Raw genomic sequence first — 19,053 nt, 5'->3', positions numbered from 1 at the left:
TGAGGGATGCATTTAAGTACTGGAAAGTCTGAAGGGTCAGTGTTGTGCCCAGAGGGGGTAGGCATCTGGGTGGCGGGTTCCAACATTCAGAAGGTGGTGCCAGACAGAAAGTCTGAATCCTGAGACTGTGCCTAGGGTCCTCAAATTTGGGGCAGTGGCTAGACTCCGTTCAGTCTCTAGGAGCTTGAAACACCCTGAGGATCCAGAGTAGCACAGGCTTCAATTCCCCTCCCAGCTATCCTAGCGGGTGGCAGGAAGGTGCAATCTCTAGGATCTGTGACAGATGGAACTGGCAAATTTCCAGTGGTGTGAGAGATTGGGAAGAGAAAAGCCATCGGGTCCTCAGTAGAGGGAATGGGGACCAGCAATGTTAGGATGTCAGCCAACTGGGGTTGTGGGGCCTTCTGGTACACATATGAGGCAAGAAAAGATATGAGAGGGCCTTGCTAGAGAGAAAGGAGCAGGAAGAGAAACAAGGCTCCGTATGATCTGGGATATAGGGAAAAGAGGAGTGAAATGAGCGCCAAGTCTCCTTGACTCCCAACCCCTAGTTTAGAATCCTCAAGATAAGTGCAATTATCCTGAGGGCTCCAAGACTTATCATACATTTTGTTCTGTTAATGTAGCCAAGTACTGATGAGTGAATTAGTTCCATACAGGGGCCTGACTTTCAGCAGTACTGAGCAGCTCCCAAAGGGAAAAGGGTCCATAGCTGCACTGTAAAAATATTATGGATTGAGTCAATAAAATCCAAACCCATAAAACTTCTGTTACAGTAAATAACCAAGCATAATTCTGCATAGTGTTCCTGATCAATGTGGAGGATCTCAAAATAGTTCCTTAATTTTGATATTACCGGTATATTATTTATTGTAAATGCATATCATTGTTACTAGGTTTCCAATTGAAATGGCAGTTTAATTTCAAGTATCCAGGAAATGTTTGATTTGATGCAGTAAAAAAGTAAAAGGGTGAAACTATCTCCTGGTTCTTTTTCCTGGAATTATTTGTATTTCTGTAATACCGAACAAGTAAAGAAGATTTGATGTATGTAGGCACCAACACAACTAGTGGGAGCTGAGAGGACATGACCCCTTCAGTGTTCAGGCATTCCCATACTTGGTCTCCCAGCTCTTTGATGTGATTGCATATATTTTATAGCAATAATAAAAATATCCTTAGTGAACAGTCCCTATGTGGATGAGAAAGGAATACATACTAGATTAATGGAAATTAAATGGAATGAGCCAGACTGAGAAGAAGTAAAACTGCCAAACAATACCAAAGCTATATAAATCAACTAGGAAACTAACGTAAAGAGAACCTATATAATTTCACTCTGCATATAAACAATTGTTACATATTACATGTACCTGCAATGTCATATGTCTGCTTATGAACATGCTCTGCAGACAAAAAATACCAATAAACACAATTTTTAAAAGAAAATAATTATTTTAAACATTGAACACTACAACATTTAAAAGGTCATTCATATTTAATTTCCCACATCACTTGCATGGACTCAGACATTGTGCTCTGTGTGACAAGAAACATTTTGCATCCATAGCAGGAGACTTTAAGAGCTTTATCTACTGGAAAACATTCCAGGTCTTTTACGACTTTCATCCTGAATTAGCTGGTATATCCAGACCCAAATCACTAAAATCTAATCCTACAGATGAAAAACTCTCTTTTTTTTAAGAGAGAGAGACAGACAGTGGATCTGGACTGTGATTTTATGATAAAAGGAATCAAACCTGCTCAACAGACACACTCTTACTGCCCTCAAAGGCCCCAATTCAGAAAAGCATATTTAAGTACATGCATAAATCCATCTTAGTTCAGCAAAGAATTTAAGTGCAGTGAAGTCAATTGAATTAAAGTCAAGCATGTATTTAAGTTAGGATGGGCTACTGAATCAGGGCTGAAGGGATTAGGATCAGGCCAGATTGTGCCCAGATGTTTCACAAGTGTACAGTAGAGGAGGGGGAAACAAGGGGTGCTGCAAAGAGCCCCTCCCTTTACATCCCTGCCCAGCAGGGGGCACAATATCAGTCCTTGAGCCCTCCATGAACCTCCTCAGGTATAAGATACCCTAAAGAGGGTAAGCAGAATGAGTTGTCAGGAGCCTACCATTTCACACATTGGCCACAGAGTTGGTCAGCCATTTGGGAGTGAATATGCTGTAACCCTGAAGAGTGTATCAGAAAGCATGCTGGAGCAGTGCAATTTCTTAATGCCCCCAATATATGGCTGTACCTTAAAGATACTAATGATCCCTAAACTCTTTTCTCCATAGTCTGTTAATCCTGAATCATTAGAACATTTTTTTCTCCAATGCGTAGTTACGAATTTGGGTATTTCGCTGAAGAGTTACTCTAAACATAAATAACCATTCGGCCTGACTAACCTAACCTCAAGGCCCTTTAAAAAAATCTAGTTTCTTGCTGTTGGGAAGTTTTCTACTATTCAAAAAAAAAATTTGTCTCTTAGTCCTAGCAGTCTGAGCATTTGGCTTCTTTATACAGATTTCATCATCTGAACAAGTAGGCTTCTAGTAGAAATCAGTCAAGCATAGGCGAGTCAGAGTGTCTCGAAAAGAAACTGCAGTTGACTGAATTTCAAGTAGCCACAGCAAGCTCCATTTCTCCAGATACCCTGCATATAATGGAGTCAGTCAAATTATTCATTGCAAATGATATTCTTTGCAAATTTGCATCAGGAGGATTGGGCATGTATACAAAGGCAAAAACGCGCAATTGGTCATTTCTGACTGGGAAGAAAAACACTGTAACATAACAAATATGCTTGTCGTTACATATATGTTGTACAGAAGTACCTCAAAAGCAACAACTTTTGTATATTGACACATGTTGGACCCTAAATGAATAGCTGTGACTAAAGATGAAACCTAACAGAATGATGGGGTGGAAAGCCATTGGCAAAGTACTGTGAGCCACACTGGGGCACATCTCCAAGCCCAGACATTTTTGGCTGATAAAAAAGCTCTGTGTTACAGTCAAAACAAAACAGTTTTACATTTGTAGCAATATTTTATAGCTACAAGGTAACTCCACAAGCCAAACGAATCCACTTCCAAAGTTATGCACTGGTTTACTAACCTGGGATTGTTTATTTGACTGTTGTCAATCACCTCTCTTGCCATAAAAAGGAAGAAGAATAGAACTATCTACAAACCAATTATTCTTTCCCCATTTTATTTATCATCATATTGAAGCAGCCCAGAAGAATTAATTTTCCTGCACTTGTATAAAACTTTAAATTGTATAGTTCATTTTACAGAAACTGTAACTTCTAGCTCACACCCCTACACAGCACCTCTCATCAACATTTTGTCTTAATCTAAGAGGAAGCGGTAGCATAAAACAAAAATTCTATTACAATGATTAAAAGATACATTCTACCAACCTTTAAAAATAGTATTAGTTTGTTTTTAAAATTTTGCACAGTGGGCAAAAAAAAAAATAGCCAAACAAAATCTTCTCAACATATAAAGAAAGGAGATAACTGTACTAAAGGCTCATCATTTGTAAATTGTGAAGAAAAATTTAGATTCCAGGGTACAGTGAAAAAATCCATCATTTACCCAGGGGTTTTACTATTTAAAAAATAAAAGTGAAAAGACAAGCCATTGCCTTGTAACTTCATGAAGGATAGAGGTAAAGGCTGTCCCCCACACTCCCTTCCTCTTTTCCCATATTCTCTTTTTTAATCAAAAATGTCCATTTTCTCAATATCCTTCTGTTAGACATACTGTTTATCATTAAAGGTCTAATGACGTGAATTAAGGTTTTAGTCACCATAATGCCTCTTTTTTTCAGTAATTTCTCAGGTATATCATATATTGTCTTACATTATTTAACACTGTAAATTAACTAGAGTTACATCTTGTACATAAGAACAGGAAAAATAATTCTTTCAGTTTGATGAAAAATAAAACAAAAACAAATGTAATAGTTGCTTTGCAGGTACTATTACAAAATATCACCAAGTATGTCATCTGCCCAGTGCTTTTATTAAATATTATATATTCTATATATATTCTGATACCCTGTGACAGAGCAGTTAGATAGTTTGGCAAAACAATAATGCTTCATGAAGTTTGGTAGAGTTTCTGCATGACAAACGCTTGTCCATGCTCTAGCATGATAACTATCAAAGGATAGATAAAAAACAGTTTCAAACCAAAAAAAATTCAATTCGTTGCCACAAGCCTGGGAGGCAGGAGAAGTGAAGCAGCAACAGCATGCTCAGGATGCAGACGGAGAAGGGGTGAGCTGGGGAGGAGGGGGTGCCTCAGAGCAGAGAGGTGGGTGGGGAGCTGCCGCAAGAGGGGCGCCTCAGGGCAGAGGGGAGGAGTTGCCGCGAAGGGGAGCACCTCAGGGCGGAGGCACGGCGGGGGGGCCGAAACATCCTTGCACTGGCCCTGTACTGCCTCCCAAAAATTAAAATATAGGTTTCCTGATTACGCCATTGCTCTTTTTGTTTTATTGCTAAAGTGTATATGTTGTATATTTTTCTAAAATATTATTTTAATTTATCTGTCCTTCAAAAACTTTTCTAAAATTATAAGGGCTCTAATACAGTTGCTAATTTCCAGTAAATATACATAGTTATGAAGGAAGACATTACTTTGAGTAAATAGAATAAAAGAAATTTTGATAAGGGTTCGGCATGTAACTACATTAGGTCCTCTATCTGTTTTTCAAGACTATTGTTAAAGGAATTGTATAAAAAGAGGAAATTTTATTCCTGATGCAGAATTAGAAAACAAATAAGGCTAATTACTAAATTAGCTTAAGTTTTGTAAAAAGTTTTCTAAAGAAATCTACATACTTGCTCATTTTGGACGGTATTTTATCTTTCAGTTATAATTTAATGTACCACAATGAATAATTCCATAAAAGGCCACGGGGTTAGAAAAATCTTCATGAAATGTAATGCAATTTAATATTTTATCATACAGTATATGATTCCATCAGGTCAAAGAACAGGGGTTTCTGCCATTTGACTAGTAATAGTCTGTGAGGTGAGATGCTTTTCTCTTCTCTCTGCCTTTTTTGTGCTTTCTGTGCTTTTTTTTTAAAAAAAATAATTTGTATGGATATATGTATTGACACTTCTCCTTTGTTGATTTTGTACAATTTTAATAACTTTAGATGTGTACTAAATGCATAGCAAGCATATGTTCCACTTAAAATGAGGAAAAGGCATGAAATCTGTACTTATTCATTTATTTTAATGATTTCAGTAAGGATAAATTAAATAAAATTTAAAAATCCCTCGCCCTCAAAGTGGCCAATAGTACCAAAAATGTCCAAACATGGTACCTGGGGCTCCTGGGACAGGTAAGAGGGACTTTGCCGCCATACAGTCAACTCCTGGAGCAAAAAAGGGAGTGGAACAAAATATAACAGGGGGCATGGAAACCTGTCAAAAATATATGAAGAGTAAAAGTACAGAGTTATTACTACTTACATTCTTTCCTAAAATCCCCTCCCTTCTCTGCAAACCAGGGATCTTGGATGCAATATGTTTGGCGCAGGGTGAAGGGGTTGTGGCTTGACACAGTATATTCTTTGTGATGCTGAGACTCTCTGCTTATGGTAGTTTTTTTCCAGTAAATAGAAAACTACTGTAACAATTTTCATGTTTAAAAAGGAAAGGAAATGTAACGTTTTGTTTTATATCCCCAAAGGTTTGATGCTGACAAATGACACCTCTACCCCGATATAACGCTGTCCTTGGTAGCCAAAAAATCTTACCGCATTATAGGTGAAACCACGTTATATCGAACTTGCTTTGATCTGCTGGAGTGCGCAGCCCCGCCGCCCTTCCCCCGGAGCGCTGTTTTACTGTGTTATATCTGAATTCATGTTATATCAGTTGGCATTATATGGGGGTAGAGGTGTATAACACAGAGCAGCACTTCCTACCTCTCCCAGACACTGTTTCCTGGGTTTATTCTTAGACTACTATTTCAAACAAAATATGAAAATATACTTCTGGGGGACGCAGAAAGGGTCAGTAATTGAAGACAGTAAATGATTCAGGTTAGCAATTCTCCAAGCTGAATGCTAAAAGGACAGTGATCTCCTCTCTTATTGTAGCTTTTGCATCATTCTTCTCTAAAATAATTTCATTTATATACAGAATAATGTAATCTATGGGTAACCAAGTGTAGCACAACTGTAATAAGGTATATTAAACTGGAGGAGCCTTACATCTTTCCAATAGAGGGTGAAATCCACTACAGTCACAAGAGAGCCTGAGAAGTCACGTTCTGTACAAGTGGAGTGCATAGAGATTTGGAAGGTAAAGTTCACATGCCCCCAAATCAGGATCAGTGGGTGAGGTTGTGTGAATGGGTGTATAAACTGCACACCAACCAAGAGCCCAAGATTTCTTTTATCCCCATTTTGTTACATCTTGAGAGTGAATCAGACTCAGGAGGGAGGAGTTAAAGGGAAGGAGTTTAGTGCATGTGAAAAGTAGACCCAGGAAAGAGGTGGCCTGGAGTTCTTTTTCTGTGGGAAGTGCCTGAGGGAAGCCAGGTGGCCATATATCTATGGGAAAGGAGTGGAGATAGCTCTTTGTGGGCCTTGAAACAGGGGCAAGATTCCAAGGAGGTAGTCATGTCGGTTGATGTTCTGCAGAAGAATGGAGCAATGGGAAGAGTGTAAAATGGACTAAAAGCTCAAGACAAGAAGCACCGGAAGAAATTGCCTTTTTTTTTTTTTTTTTTAAGATTTGCTGAGGGACTCCATTGCTCTGGAAGAAAAGTGAGGCTGAAGAGGAGCCCAGGAGGGATGGAAGAGGTTGTGTAGGTTATCACTATTTGCCAAGCACTATTTGTCTGGCACATAAATACCCCAGAAGGGGAGGAACTATAATGTGAGCTGGCAGGAGGACCAAGTAACCACTGTACCAGACCACTGAAGTTTTGAAGAGGAAAGCAAAGCAGAGTCTCTGAAATACTGTCACACCTTGGAAGGATGCTCTAGGATGATGAGACCACAACAGGCTGCAGCAGAGCTCCAAAGCCATTCCACATCCTCAACCCCTGACTCATATTATCATCTATGGGCTGGAATAGCAGCTGCAGCTCATCCTGAACCAACTGCACAAGGTGTTGGCTCTACTATGTCATTTAGACATGGATCCTCTATCCTTTCTTGGCACTCCGTCACAGCCTTGTGCCTAAGCCAATACAAGACCATTATGGAGATTCTTTGGTGGCACTACTCTGAACATCTACCTAATTATGATGATCTAATATAAAAATGTCCTCCTTAGAATTTACTTTGAATTATAAATCCGTGTTATTAGTGGCTATAGTACTCTGGGAACCTGATGAAAGAAGGGAGAGAATAAGCTGTACTTGGCATAGGAATAGAGGGTTTATTTGCGCTTATCATTTAGGTAGAGTAGGATTAATAAATATGTCATAACAGGAAACATACTGTAAATAAAGCACTTACTGGGAAACCGTGACTTTCTGTGTATTTTATGAAAAGCAATCAGATTTTTACAACTTCAATGAGTATGATATCAGTTAAAATATTTCATTATTTGAATCTCTACTTATAAACACGTTCCCTCAGACATTATATTCCATTACCTACAATGCTAGCCACGCATAAGGTTAGTCCCAGAATGTATAATAATGGTTTTGTGAAGGGGTTCACTCATCTAGTGGTCAGGCAGGGCATGGCAAGTCCTCTTCTCTCCTGGTGCCCCAGTTCACACCTATTGAAGTCTGGGAGGCGAGAGGGTGCAAGCCCGCCCACATCTGAAGGCCTCTCCCCCCACATAAGGGGAGGAGCTACTTGAGCTGGGATTCAAATGAGGATGGGGGACAACTAATGAAGAACAGGGTCAAGAATAAGTGTTATAAGTACAAAATCAGGGATCCAGAGGCTGCCCCTGTTGACAGTTGCTCTGGTGCTGCAGTGATCTGGTCCTTCCATGACTCAGCCCCCTCTGATCAGGTCACATGTTTCAGGTCTGCCCCTTTCAGGGTATATGAAGAGTTCAACAACAAAGTAGCTCTCTGGGTTAATTGTGGGTCTCTGGGTCTCACTCTGAGTTGAGGTCTCGGTATCTTGTCCTTCAGGCTTCAGGGCCTTCTCTCCCTTAGACTCCCTGTATCAGGGATCTGCTCCATTCTGGCACGTCTTAGGGGTTCATAGGCCAATCTTCTCCACCATGTTCCAATGCAGGGCCCAGTGTAGGCAGCTACATTCTGCACTACCAAAGTGCTATACTGTTGCTTCCCTGGATCACACTTCCTACCAGTTCTCTGTTTTCCAACGGGTAAAGCAAAGACATTAAATAAGTGGAAATCAGAGATAAATTCTCAGACCTACAACTCCCAAGTCTCTTTTCTTTGGGTTTGGCCATACTACAGTCAGGCCTCAGGCTGCAGGAGCTCAGAAATGTAGGTCAGCTCACCTCTTCAGTCTGCTGCCTTACTGAGCTGGCCTGCTCTCCTTTTGAGCTCTTCCTCCAAGCCATGCATCTTTTTATAGGTGTGATGGGTTGGGGCTGCCTAGGCCCAGAACAGCTGCTTAACCTCTTCCTTAGAGGTGCGAGGTTTGTATACCCCAGCACAGGTGTAAACATTGAGTCAGTTGCCATGCTGGATATATGAAAAGGTGGAGATTAGTGCCCAAAATGGGTTTGTGTTACAGCAACTCCATAAACAATGTATCAGTGAGGGTGGTTGATAATCACATTTAGGAACATGAACAAATGTATATTTGGATTATTTTCCTTCAAAAATGGAGGAAAATGCTAAAGTCTATGCACCACAAAGTACCGCACTTGCTTAGGAGTGCTGCAAATAGAGACCTCAATGGAGTTTTCAAATGCTTTCTGATATTGATTATTCTTAAGAGGAATTTTAATGTCTTGAGTGCAGGTTATAGAATTTGGCTTATACACTATTTTGTGTTCCTTGGAGATGCACTTGTATGGGAGAGACAGAAGCTTACTTAGGTTAGCCACCATCTTATAATTGCTTCTTCTTCATTGTTCAGTTTCTTTTTTAAATAACTTGGGCTAGGAACTGTCTAACTCAACGTGTGGCCCACAAGCCACTTGCGGCCCAATCAGCACAGAGCTGCGGCCTATGTGACATTCTTAGGGCCATACAGGTAGTATTGGATGTGGCCCAAAATGGTAAATAGGTTGAGAACTACTGGCTAACTTTTAGATACACAGAGAAAGCTCAAGACGCTAGATTAAATTTAATTCTGAGCTGTACAAATTTCTGTTAGTGTTATACCATGGAAAATATCTCCAATGGTTCACAGACCTTTGGCATCTCATCTTTTAAAGTTAGCATCATCCAGTCCTGGAGGAAAACCTGATGGTCCATACATCCAGGAAGCCACTGTGAGTTCTGGCATTACACCAAGGTACCCAATTATTTTTCTCCATATTTGCAGAATGTTCCCTAGGATAGGATTTTGTCTGATCTCCCGAGGGGGACAAGCATCTGTCATAAATCAAGTTGGAAAGAATAAGAGTAACAAGCTGTTTTAATGTTTTGCCTTGGAGAGCTGTTTTTTTGTAAAATCCAACCTGTCCCAAACATCTTAAATTACAATTGTCCAGATTGCAATGACAAGGAGGGTGTTAGTATCTTTGCATGTTTTCTTTCTTTTGAACCTCAGCAAATAGATTTGTTGACAATTTTCAAGCTATAAAAATTGTAGCATATTCATTTTATCTACTCTTTTTTTATATCAACCAGGTAGCAGTAGTAGAAAGACTTATGGGTACTATAGTACTCAGGTAACATTAATTTTAATCCATTTAACGCATCCAAACATAGATAATGCTAAATTATGCCACCTTTAAAGGGCAAGTGTATAAAAGGGGTTGCAGGTTTAACATTATTAGTTTAGTTAAACTGGGTGAAAGTTGTGTTCCTTTGACAACTGAATTCCTCAGAGGACCATAAGCTTAAGAAAGTACTTAGCATCTCATTGAAAGGTCAATTGCTTCAGCTATCAAAACATAGTCCTGTACGCCTTTAAGAATTATTTAAGGTATAGAATGGAAGCTTGTGTTTCACTGAAATATAATAGAATGTCCATCTGCACAGCCAATAATCATGTCATCATGAGTGTTATGATGCTCTGAATCTCCTAAAGCTAATGCAAGTGGTTCGGTGGAGAAACCTGTCACGAGAGGTGAGAGAACATTCTTGCGTTGCGCTGTGCCACTTTTTCAAGAGAATGTCTTTAATTGGGATCTGTTCAAACAAAGTAATGCATACAGAGACTTACAGATAATGAAGGCCAAAACTTCTCCAGTACTAAAAGAATGCAGGCCCAAAGAACCCTATTGAATGACTTCTCAGCATCTATGGCAGATTGCATTTTGCTTAATGTTATTTTACTCTGCAGGGTATCTTTCCTAGGTAAGTTTCAGAGTAGCAGCCATATTAGTCTGTATCCGCAAAAAGAACAGGAGTACTTGTGGCACCTTAGAGACTAACAAATTTATTTGAGCATAAGCTTTCATGGGCTACAGCCCACTTCTTCAGATTCTTCTTCATTTCATTTTCGGATTTTATTTTAGAATTTCCCATGTCTTGATTAAAAAAATAAAAAAATAGGTGAAAAACACTACAAAAAATAAACTCAGAGTTTCTGGGCAAATATCAGGGTCAATATTGGGGGATGGGAGAACAGAAGAAAAGCGACAGAGAAAAGAAGGAGTACTTCTGGCTCTGGTACCCACTCCAGAAGGAGAGATGGCAATTCGATAACCTGGGTCGCCCACGTCACCAAGCAGTTTTCTCCCTTTCCAGGGTTGCAGGGAGCTGGGTATGGGGGAATCCACCTGGGCTCCCGTAGGGTCTACCCAAGTTACCAAACTGACATCTCTCCTTGCAGCTCAGGGAAGCTGGGTCTGGGGAGTTGTTTTTGCCGTATGCCCGCACGTGTACCTTCCACTACATTTCCCCACTTTACATACAGCCTCACATTTACAATTAAACTAATTTATAGCATAAACACATCTACCTACTGTAATCTATTCAATTTTCTTAAGATAATCAGTAATTTCATGTACTTGCATACATGTACTCAAAATTCAGGTAAAAATTGGTGAAAACCGAATAACTTTTGTAAACCTGACGAATTTTTTGGTAAAAACAAAAACTTAAGAGCTTTGTCTATAGGAAAACTAGCTGGTAATCGACTGACTAATTATATGAAACTTCTAAATTAAACCAGATTTTAGATACATTAAAACTAACTACAAGACCCTGCTGAAGGTAAACTGTCATGATTAAAGACAGAACAAAGGTCCAGTTGTTAAAGAACACAGAACCATTATTAACCATCATTAATATTGTCATACTGTATAGTTAACACTAGAAAGGCTGACTGGCAATAACAGAATTATGTACTATGGTAACAGCCCTATCTTTATTGTAATTTGTAGAAGAGAGAGCTTTACAAGTACTATGAATTTTTCTTATTTTGTTTAATATTAAATACATACAACTAAACATGGCTTAATTTGGAGTGTGTTGTTTGAACCTTCCAAATTAATTAGATTAGTTATAAATCAGTAAGGTAAGATGTGGGCTTGAATGAGAGCAGAAATTCAAGTTTACTCCTATTTAGCAAGTTAGGCATCAGGATCAATAGGCCATAGGAAAGAATAGGATGTTGAGACTGTTTAGAGAGTCTATGAGAAAGATACAAATGTTATTTCATATAGGCCTCCTTAATGTATGCTTAGTCTATTGATTATATGGAAAATGCAGACTGCACTGAGTCTGGATCATCAATGATTGTCAACGCAAGATGATTCCTAATAAAAACACATCAGTGATTCTAAGTATGTACAATAAAACTAATAAATATGAATTATTTAAATATCTTTCATTTAACAAACAATATTGCCAGTTTAATTACATACCGGCATTAATTTAAAGTAAAACATGCCTTAAGATATGTTGAGTTAAGCTTTTCTGCTTGACTTCGCAAATTTCAGGCTTCTGAAGAGTTTCTAAACAAGGGATTATGTTTCTTTTAAGATAGGCAGTGTTCTTACTCATCAAGTAGGTGAGCTGGTTTTCTATGAGATACATAAAAGTGCCTGTTGTTTGGACTGACTCAGATGCCACAGCTCTTTTTTCCACTGCTGTTATCTGATTTTGAAATCTATCAATCTTTTCACTAAGTTGGTCTAAAAGAGGATTTTAGAGATATTTCAGTTTCTGAAAATTTACTATCCAATACTCAGAGCAAGTATAAATGAATTTCTCATATGATCTGGTTACCAAATCTCCAAGTTTTGCAGACTGTGTGGCTCCATCATCTTGATCCATTCTTCCTAATCTGTTCCTATTCTTTTAGAATGGCAAATGTTGGCATCAAATTGAGCAAGGTTGTCTTTTAGTGCTCAAAAAGGAGTCCACAAAAGTTTATAAAGCTATTCCTCTGGTGTAACCACTTGAGAAGTCAAAATTAGCTCTTGAAATAAAGATCTTAAAAGGCTTCAGCCAGGGGCTCAAAGACAACATTGGTTAGCTTTCATGGAGTATCAAATCATCTCAGCTAGGGCTGAATGAAAACATGGTCACAACATGCCTTTGCCTAGACCCAGGCTCTGGGAGTCATGTGATTACCTCAAAATCTGAGCTTTCATTTGAAAAATGTTTCCAGCCCTGGTGGTTTAAAAGAAGAGCTTGAAAACATAAGCTCAATGTAGCTGACACTGTAACCTCTGCAGAAGTCTGCAAAGATTCTGAAACAATAGCTCCAAGAGGCATAAACTGCCCTATTGATTTCAATGGAGGTGTTAACGCCAAGACCTACTGCTCAGAATGCTCAGGTTGGTAGGGAGGGGCACTATCAACACCATCCCAGCAGAACATTCTGGGAAGGACCTTCCCACCTACCCAATCAAGAGCACCTCAACTGCTGGGGTAAGGACCAGGCTATCACTTGCTGCCTCCTCTGCCTCTCTACTGGAGAAGGAGGATCTTTGCTGTCCCCAAAGAGACATGGGCAGAGGCCATTCTTGGGGGGAGGAGAGAGGCCCTGACACCTCTGTTTCTCTGAGAGAGAAGTGGGCCCCTCTGCTTTTGCCATACCAACCACGGATGGACTCTGGGCCAGATAGAGTATGTCTGCACAGCAAAGAAAAAAACGTGGCTGACCCATGCCAGCCAACTCAAGCTCGGGCTGCTGGGCTGTTTCATTTGCTGTGTAGTCCAGGCTCGGGCTAGGGCTCAAACTCTATGACTCTGTGGGATGGAAGAGTCCTAGAGCTCGGTCTTCAGCCCAAGTCCAGAAGTCTATACAGCAATGAAAGAGCCCTGCAGCTCAAGCCTCATGAGCCCAAGCTGCTTGGAATGGGCCAGCCATGGGATTTTGTTGTTGTTGCTGTGTAGACATACCCACAGAGCCCTGAGTTGTAGTGTGCTTGCATTCCTGGATTGCTTTAATATGACACTTATCCTAAGCCAAATTTTTTACTGTGCCTAAGGCCCCATGAGTGGAGAAAGGTGCCTTTGGTGAGATAATCATATTTTTCTCAAAATAAAAAAGGTTCATGACCATACGTGGGGCTTCTCAAACTTTTGATAGCATGGACCTCATTTGAACAGAGAGACTGTCATGGACATCTCCTCTCTCATCTGCAATTCCATGGACAGTACGCCCTCCCATTCACAAATGCTTAACATCTCTGAGGCAAGTACAACTACACAAGATATTGCTCACCTGGAAGAATAATACTTGGAAATATTAGGAAACGTAGCAATATTAGGAAATGTAATGTATTTTCACTGACTTTTTTAATGCATTTTAGCAGTTGGAAATCACAGGGGAGGAAATATAGCAACATGTGACCACCAAGCTATCCACGGACCACAGTTTGGAGAATTCTGCCTCTGGGCAATCTGACTTTCAGGATACAGGTTTTTTTAACACTTTACAAATCATATTTTAGTGACTCTCTTGTAAAAGTCTTTTAATCATAACAAATGGGAAATTACAAAGCAAAGATTATGGAAATCTTCAAGAGCCAATGTTTTCCCACTGTGCTTATATGTCTTATGCCTCCTATTTCTCTCATTTGTCCAGTATTTCAATGGGCTGTCCTGGGCTTCTTTAGCAGAAAGCTACTGTAGTAGATTTCTAAGATCTATTGCTTAAATGAACCTAGCATATTAAGTTAACTCCATTTCAGAGAGGAAATGGTTAAAGAACTCACTGTTTCCTTGTGCCCGGGAGGCAGCCTTTGTGTTTAACATTGGCAGGGTCTCTGTCTGAGCTGGAGGTTTGGGGGGGAGGGGGCAAATGGGGGAGGGGACAGAAAGAGGGGATGTTCTGACATCTCTGTCTCTGTCTCTCTCTCTCTTGCTGATACAGCGGAGGTGGAGATTTCCAATCCCACCCAGTCACATTGAGAAAGGAGGATTTGGTAAGGCTTTCCCAGGAGAAACCACATTGAGTAAATTCTCAGCAGCAGCCTGAACTACACTTGGAATGGGTTTGCAGTCTCCTATGCACGGAAATGGGGGCAGAAGCAGCTGCATGTTCCCCGTGTGAGAGCCTAGAGGGAGCTTCATGGTATGGTTTTAGCACTTATCCTTAACAATTCAGAAAGGGATTGGGTGATGATGATAAAAGTGTTTGTTAGTTATCAGGCATCTTATTTTACCTTTTCAATAAATGTTATTTTAAAAAGTTTAAAATATATAGAGCATATCAGATACCCAGTACTGAAGGGGAGTTGTGGATGGTAATGCTTTGCCACTTGCATTTTGGAACTGATCTTTTGACAGTGCTAGAAGGGAGGGTGTTTTATTTTGTGCTCGAAGAAGGGAAAAGGGCAGATATCCCACAACCAACTACACTTTGCTTAGTGAGATCTAACTAGAAGAAAATGATTTTTTTAAGTACGTTTTATTGTAATTGCTTTGAAACGTCCATCCTAGTTAAGTTTATTAGATCCCATTTTAAACCTCATGTGCCTTTTGGCTTTTTTAATTTAATGATTTAAATGTTTACAAATCTCAGTAGTGTTTAATCAATTAAACAATTCATTTCAAACTTTCCGGTTTGGTTTTGGAAATCTTGGCATGGGGATTGTCCTGGCTTTACTCTCCCTAGCAGGATATTTGTTGCTAGGAAGTTAGGAGTTTTGTTCTCAGCGTCCCATGCTGGTTGTAAGAAATTTTGTGTACCATTGTGTTAATGACACACTGACACCACATGTGCATGGCCTGTAAATGCACAGAAATTCCTTAGCTATTCTAGATACTGAGATTACATAAATACAATGGCCTATTTTATTGTATTCTTACAGACAGTTAACACAAATATTATTATATTGCATGCAATGGGGTGCTTGCGCACAGCTATTACACATGCATACAGGCACACTGAAAACAAGCACATAGTAATGGAGGATTTGTCAGTGACTCCATATCTTGAATATGTATATCATGAATCCATGTTCTTGGAAATTAGTATATGGGAATTTTTTTTTGTTTTGATTTTGCTACCTCTTCAGGAAAAGTTTCTACTTGGGGTCTTGGGTATTTTGTCCATCGTTCCTCATGCTGTTAGTACGACTGCCATGTTGACATCACATTTATGTGGTATATAAGTAATATATCAAATTTGCACATACAAAGTTCATAAATTGAGAAAGAGAAGGTTAGTGGCATGGTTTAATCATAGGACTAGGTGTTAGAAAATCTAGATTCTATACCTGGCTGTATCACTGATTTATTCTATGAACGGGATAAGTCACTGCAATTCTCGGTGACTTAGTTTTCTCCATTTGTAAAATTGTTGTTGAAAAATTGTTACAAAGTGCTTAAGAATCCTAAACTGAAAGCACTAAAGTGGTGCAAAGTATTGCTAGTGGTCCTTAGATACCAGTAGAACAAGCATTTTTAAAATAAATATCTTAGACGGATATCCAGTTCATTAGGATTTAAGATCATATACACAGACTAATATAGTGGGCCAGGTTATGATTTTAGCTACACCAATGTAGTAGGGTCAGAATTTGTACCACTGAGGACAAACACAGGAATACATATTCTCTATGCAAAATACACACGCATGCGCGCACACACACATATTAGGGATGCATATACTCCTGTTACACATTCATGACTCTTTACATACCACCTACTGGAATGGAAGAGCATAGTAGGTAGTAGTACTAAATATTTGTATTATAATAGTGCCCAAAGGCCCAGTGTCAGTGAACTCTCTCTCATTGTTTTCCACTGTAAATTCTTCACTGTTATTCGGGAATCTCCACATATACTGGAATTTATTAACTTAAAAGTATCTCTGCAACTCCTTCATTCAAGTTCTCCTAGTGTTATTATGCAACACTGGACTTTCAAATCTCCAGTTTGGCTCAACACTGCCCTTGACTTTATCCTAGCTCACACAGAGATATCTTGTAATAATTTGTCACACTGAGCGGAAGGGAAGGGGAAAAAATCTTTGGGGTTTGAGAGTCCACACTAAACTTCACAAAAGAGAATCCCAGAGTGGTCTCTATGACCTGAAGCATGATGCAGCATTACTAATATTGACGATAACCATTCTCTACTGCAGTAAATAGGCCACAGACTTTTCTGTTACTCAGGGTCACACTTGTGGTGGAAGAATGTCCTGCTACTGATGTGCCCTTTACAAGCAGCAGATTTCATGGGTTATTCCTTGGGATGCCATGCCAAGTATTTAGTATGCAATATCTATCATGTTTTCTTTTTATACAATTATAATTAACTTATCTACAGCTAACATCTGAACATGAGCTGCACTGGAATTCTGAAATATCCAGGATAAATTTCTACTAGCCCACTGGTATATGTAGCAGATTTAAAAGTATTAAGGGCCTTATCCAAAGCCTACTGAAGTCAATATGAGTCTCCCCACACACTTCTGAGGGCTTTGGATCTGGCACTAAATGAACTACTTATTCATGAATTGGATTTGAAAATTATATATTCAGGGCTTTTAAATTTTAAAAGCCAGCTAATTATTATGGAAAAGAAAAATAGATCTATAGCATCATTTTTGCAGTACACCAACAAATATTAAAACAAATAATAATAATACATTCTGGCCTTAAATAGAATTTATGAATTTAGGATTGTGGCTTTGTTATTTAGCAGAACTCCAGCTATCGAAAAATTTAAATTTTCTTTTGACTAAAGTATCAGTAATGCTGCCAAGACATCCCATGCTGATTTACTCGACTTGGAAGCTTAAGTCTTGTGACAAAACTCTTATCCACCACTTGTTGTCTGGAATGCTTTATCCCTTATATAGACAAATACTCCTACACACTTTTGTGATCTGGCAGGATTTCTTTAGCACTACCTCTCAAATGCCATGGGGATTTTCTGTCTCATTTTGTAATCTATTATCCAAGATAGCTTAACTAGTATAAAAACAAGCTGTACAAGCACTTCTTTTGAAATGAGAAATAAGATGATTGTCAATCTGTTTTGTTTCTGCATATAGGTGAAGAAGTAAGAAGGATCACACTGAAACGTTGAAAGAAGTATTTCATTGATTGTGCCTGCCATTCAAGATTTTAGGATGGAAACCTTTTGTTTAAGAGTCTCCTTGCTACTGCTTGTTGCTGGATGTGGCCTCAGCGACAGTTCTGACAGATATTACACCAATCTGAGTGATTCTGGAAACTATTTGACCACCTACTCTGGACTAGAGCCCAGCTTACTCCTTACTACTATCCGACCCATGGTACCCAACAAAACAGACTATTGCTCCCAACGGGCTAAAATTGCTGACACTTTCAAATACATTAACACAGTGATATCTTGTATTATTTTCATCGTTGGATTGGTTGGGAATGCAACTTTGCTGAGGATCATTTACCAGAACAAGTGTATGAGGAATGGCCCCAATGCGCTGATAGCTAGCCTGGCACTCGGAGATCTTATCTATATTGTCATTGATATTCCGATCAATGTATATAAGGTAGGAAGCAACAACGGGTACACTTTAACTGCTGTGCTTTAACAGGTTCACAACGTATCAGTGTGTTTGTTTCTAATTACTGCTATTCTATTTATTAATAAGCAAAAGTATAAAGGAAAGGGAAATGTAACTCAGTCTATGTTCAAAAGCAAATGTCAAGACATCATTTTTAGGTTTCTCCTTATGAAGATACAATGTATCCTCTTTTGCAAGTTATTCTGACCTACCATAGCAAGGTGTGTCCTTGTGTATTTAGCAGCCCCTGGTTACAAATAAAATACAATAAAATTTGATTTTGTATGGTGTCCTTCAGACAACTAGCTGAAGACAGAGTAAAACAAATGAAGAGAGCATCTTTTGAAGATACTGCTATTCTCTTTATGGATCAGATTGATAGCTACTATTTTGGGAACATATTCTATTCTTCCTTTGTTTATACAGAAAATATTTCCCATGATTTACACAGTCTTTATGTGATGATTTAATAGCCCTTCTAGAGTTGAGTGTTAGGGCTTGAATTTAACATTCATTCATGGCAGAATCTCAAATCAGTTTATGATTCTTAAGGCCACATACATCAGAACAGTGTTTAAATACTGTTTGGCAGCTGGATTTATCAAAATACATGAAGGATTATAAACAACTCTTTTAAATGTAACTAAATTACGCTGTGCAGCCTAGATTTAATATATAACTATGCAAACACTCAAAAGGTTACTTTTTATATTGAATTATACATTTACTGGCCCAAATTTGACCATCAACTTGCCTGATTAATCATATGATTATATTGGACCCAAAGAGGTCTGGACTCCACTGATATATGCTGTGGGTTGGAAAGACAGAAATACAATTAGAAATAGATTTTAAAAGACACTTTTTTATAAATGAGCAGAAGACTCCTGTGGGCCCTAATATAGCTGTTGTTGACATGAATAAGAACAGCATTGGACCCTTTGTTATTTTTCATGAGGATCAAAATATTTGGATGATCTTAAAACTTGCCTGA

General features: G+C 38.9%; 1 protein-coding gene across 2 annotated transcripts in view; it reads left to right on the top strand.

Moving 5' to 3' along the window:
* Nucleotides 1-14,410: 14,410 nt before the first annotated feature.
* Nucleotides 14,411-19,053, top strand: part of EDNRA (endothelin receptor type A) — a 43,536-nt gene continuing 38,893 nt past the window's right edge. The window contains exons 1-2 of one of the 2 annotated variants that reach the window (XM_030564440.1): nucleotides 14,411-14,633; nucleotides 17,565-18,044. In XM_030564440.1, coding sequence (XP_030420300.1) covers nucleotides 17,643-18,044 — 402 coding nt within the window. In that variant the 5' untranslated portion in view covers nucleotides 14,411-14,633; nucleotides 17,565-17,642. The remainder of the gene's footprint in view (nucleotides 14,634-17,564; nucleotides 18,045-19,053) is intronic. The other variant, XM_030564441.1, reaches the window with a different exon arrangement.

This window comes from Gopherus evgoodei, chromosome 5 (genome assembly GCF_007399415.2).
Source record: "Gopherus evgoodei ecotype Sinaloan lineage chromosome 5, rGopEvg1_v1.p, whole genome shotgun sequence".
In the NCBI taxonomy this organism is placed as follows: Eukaryota; Metazoa; Chordata; order Testudines; family Testudinidae; genus Gopherus; species Gopherus evgoodei.
The sequence above is the reverse complement of the archived record's forward strand: the minus strand, read 5'-3'. Positions and strand labels throughout refer to the sequence as shown.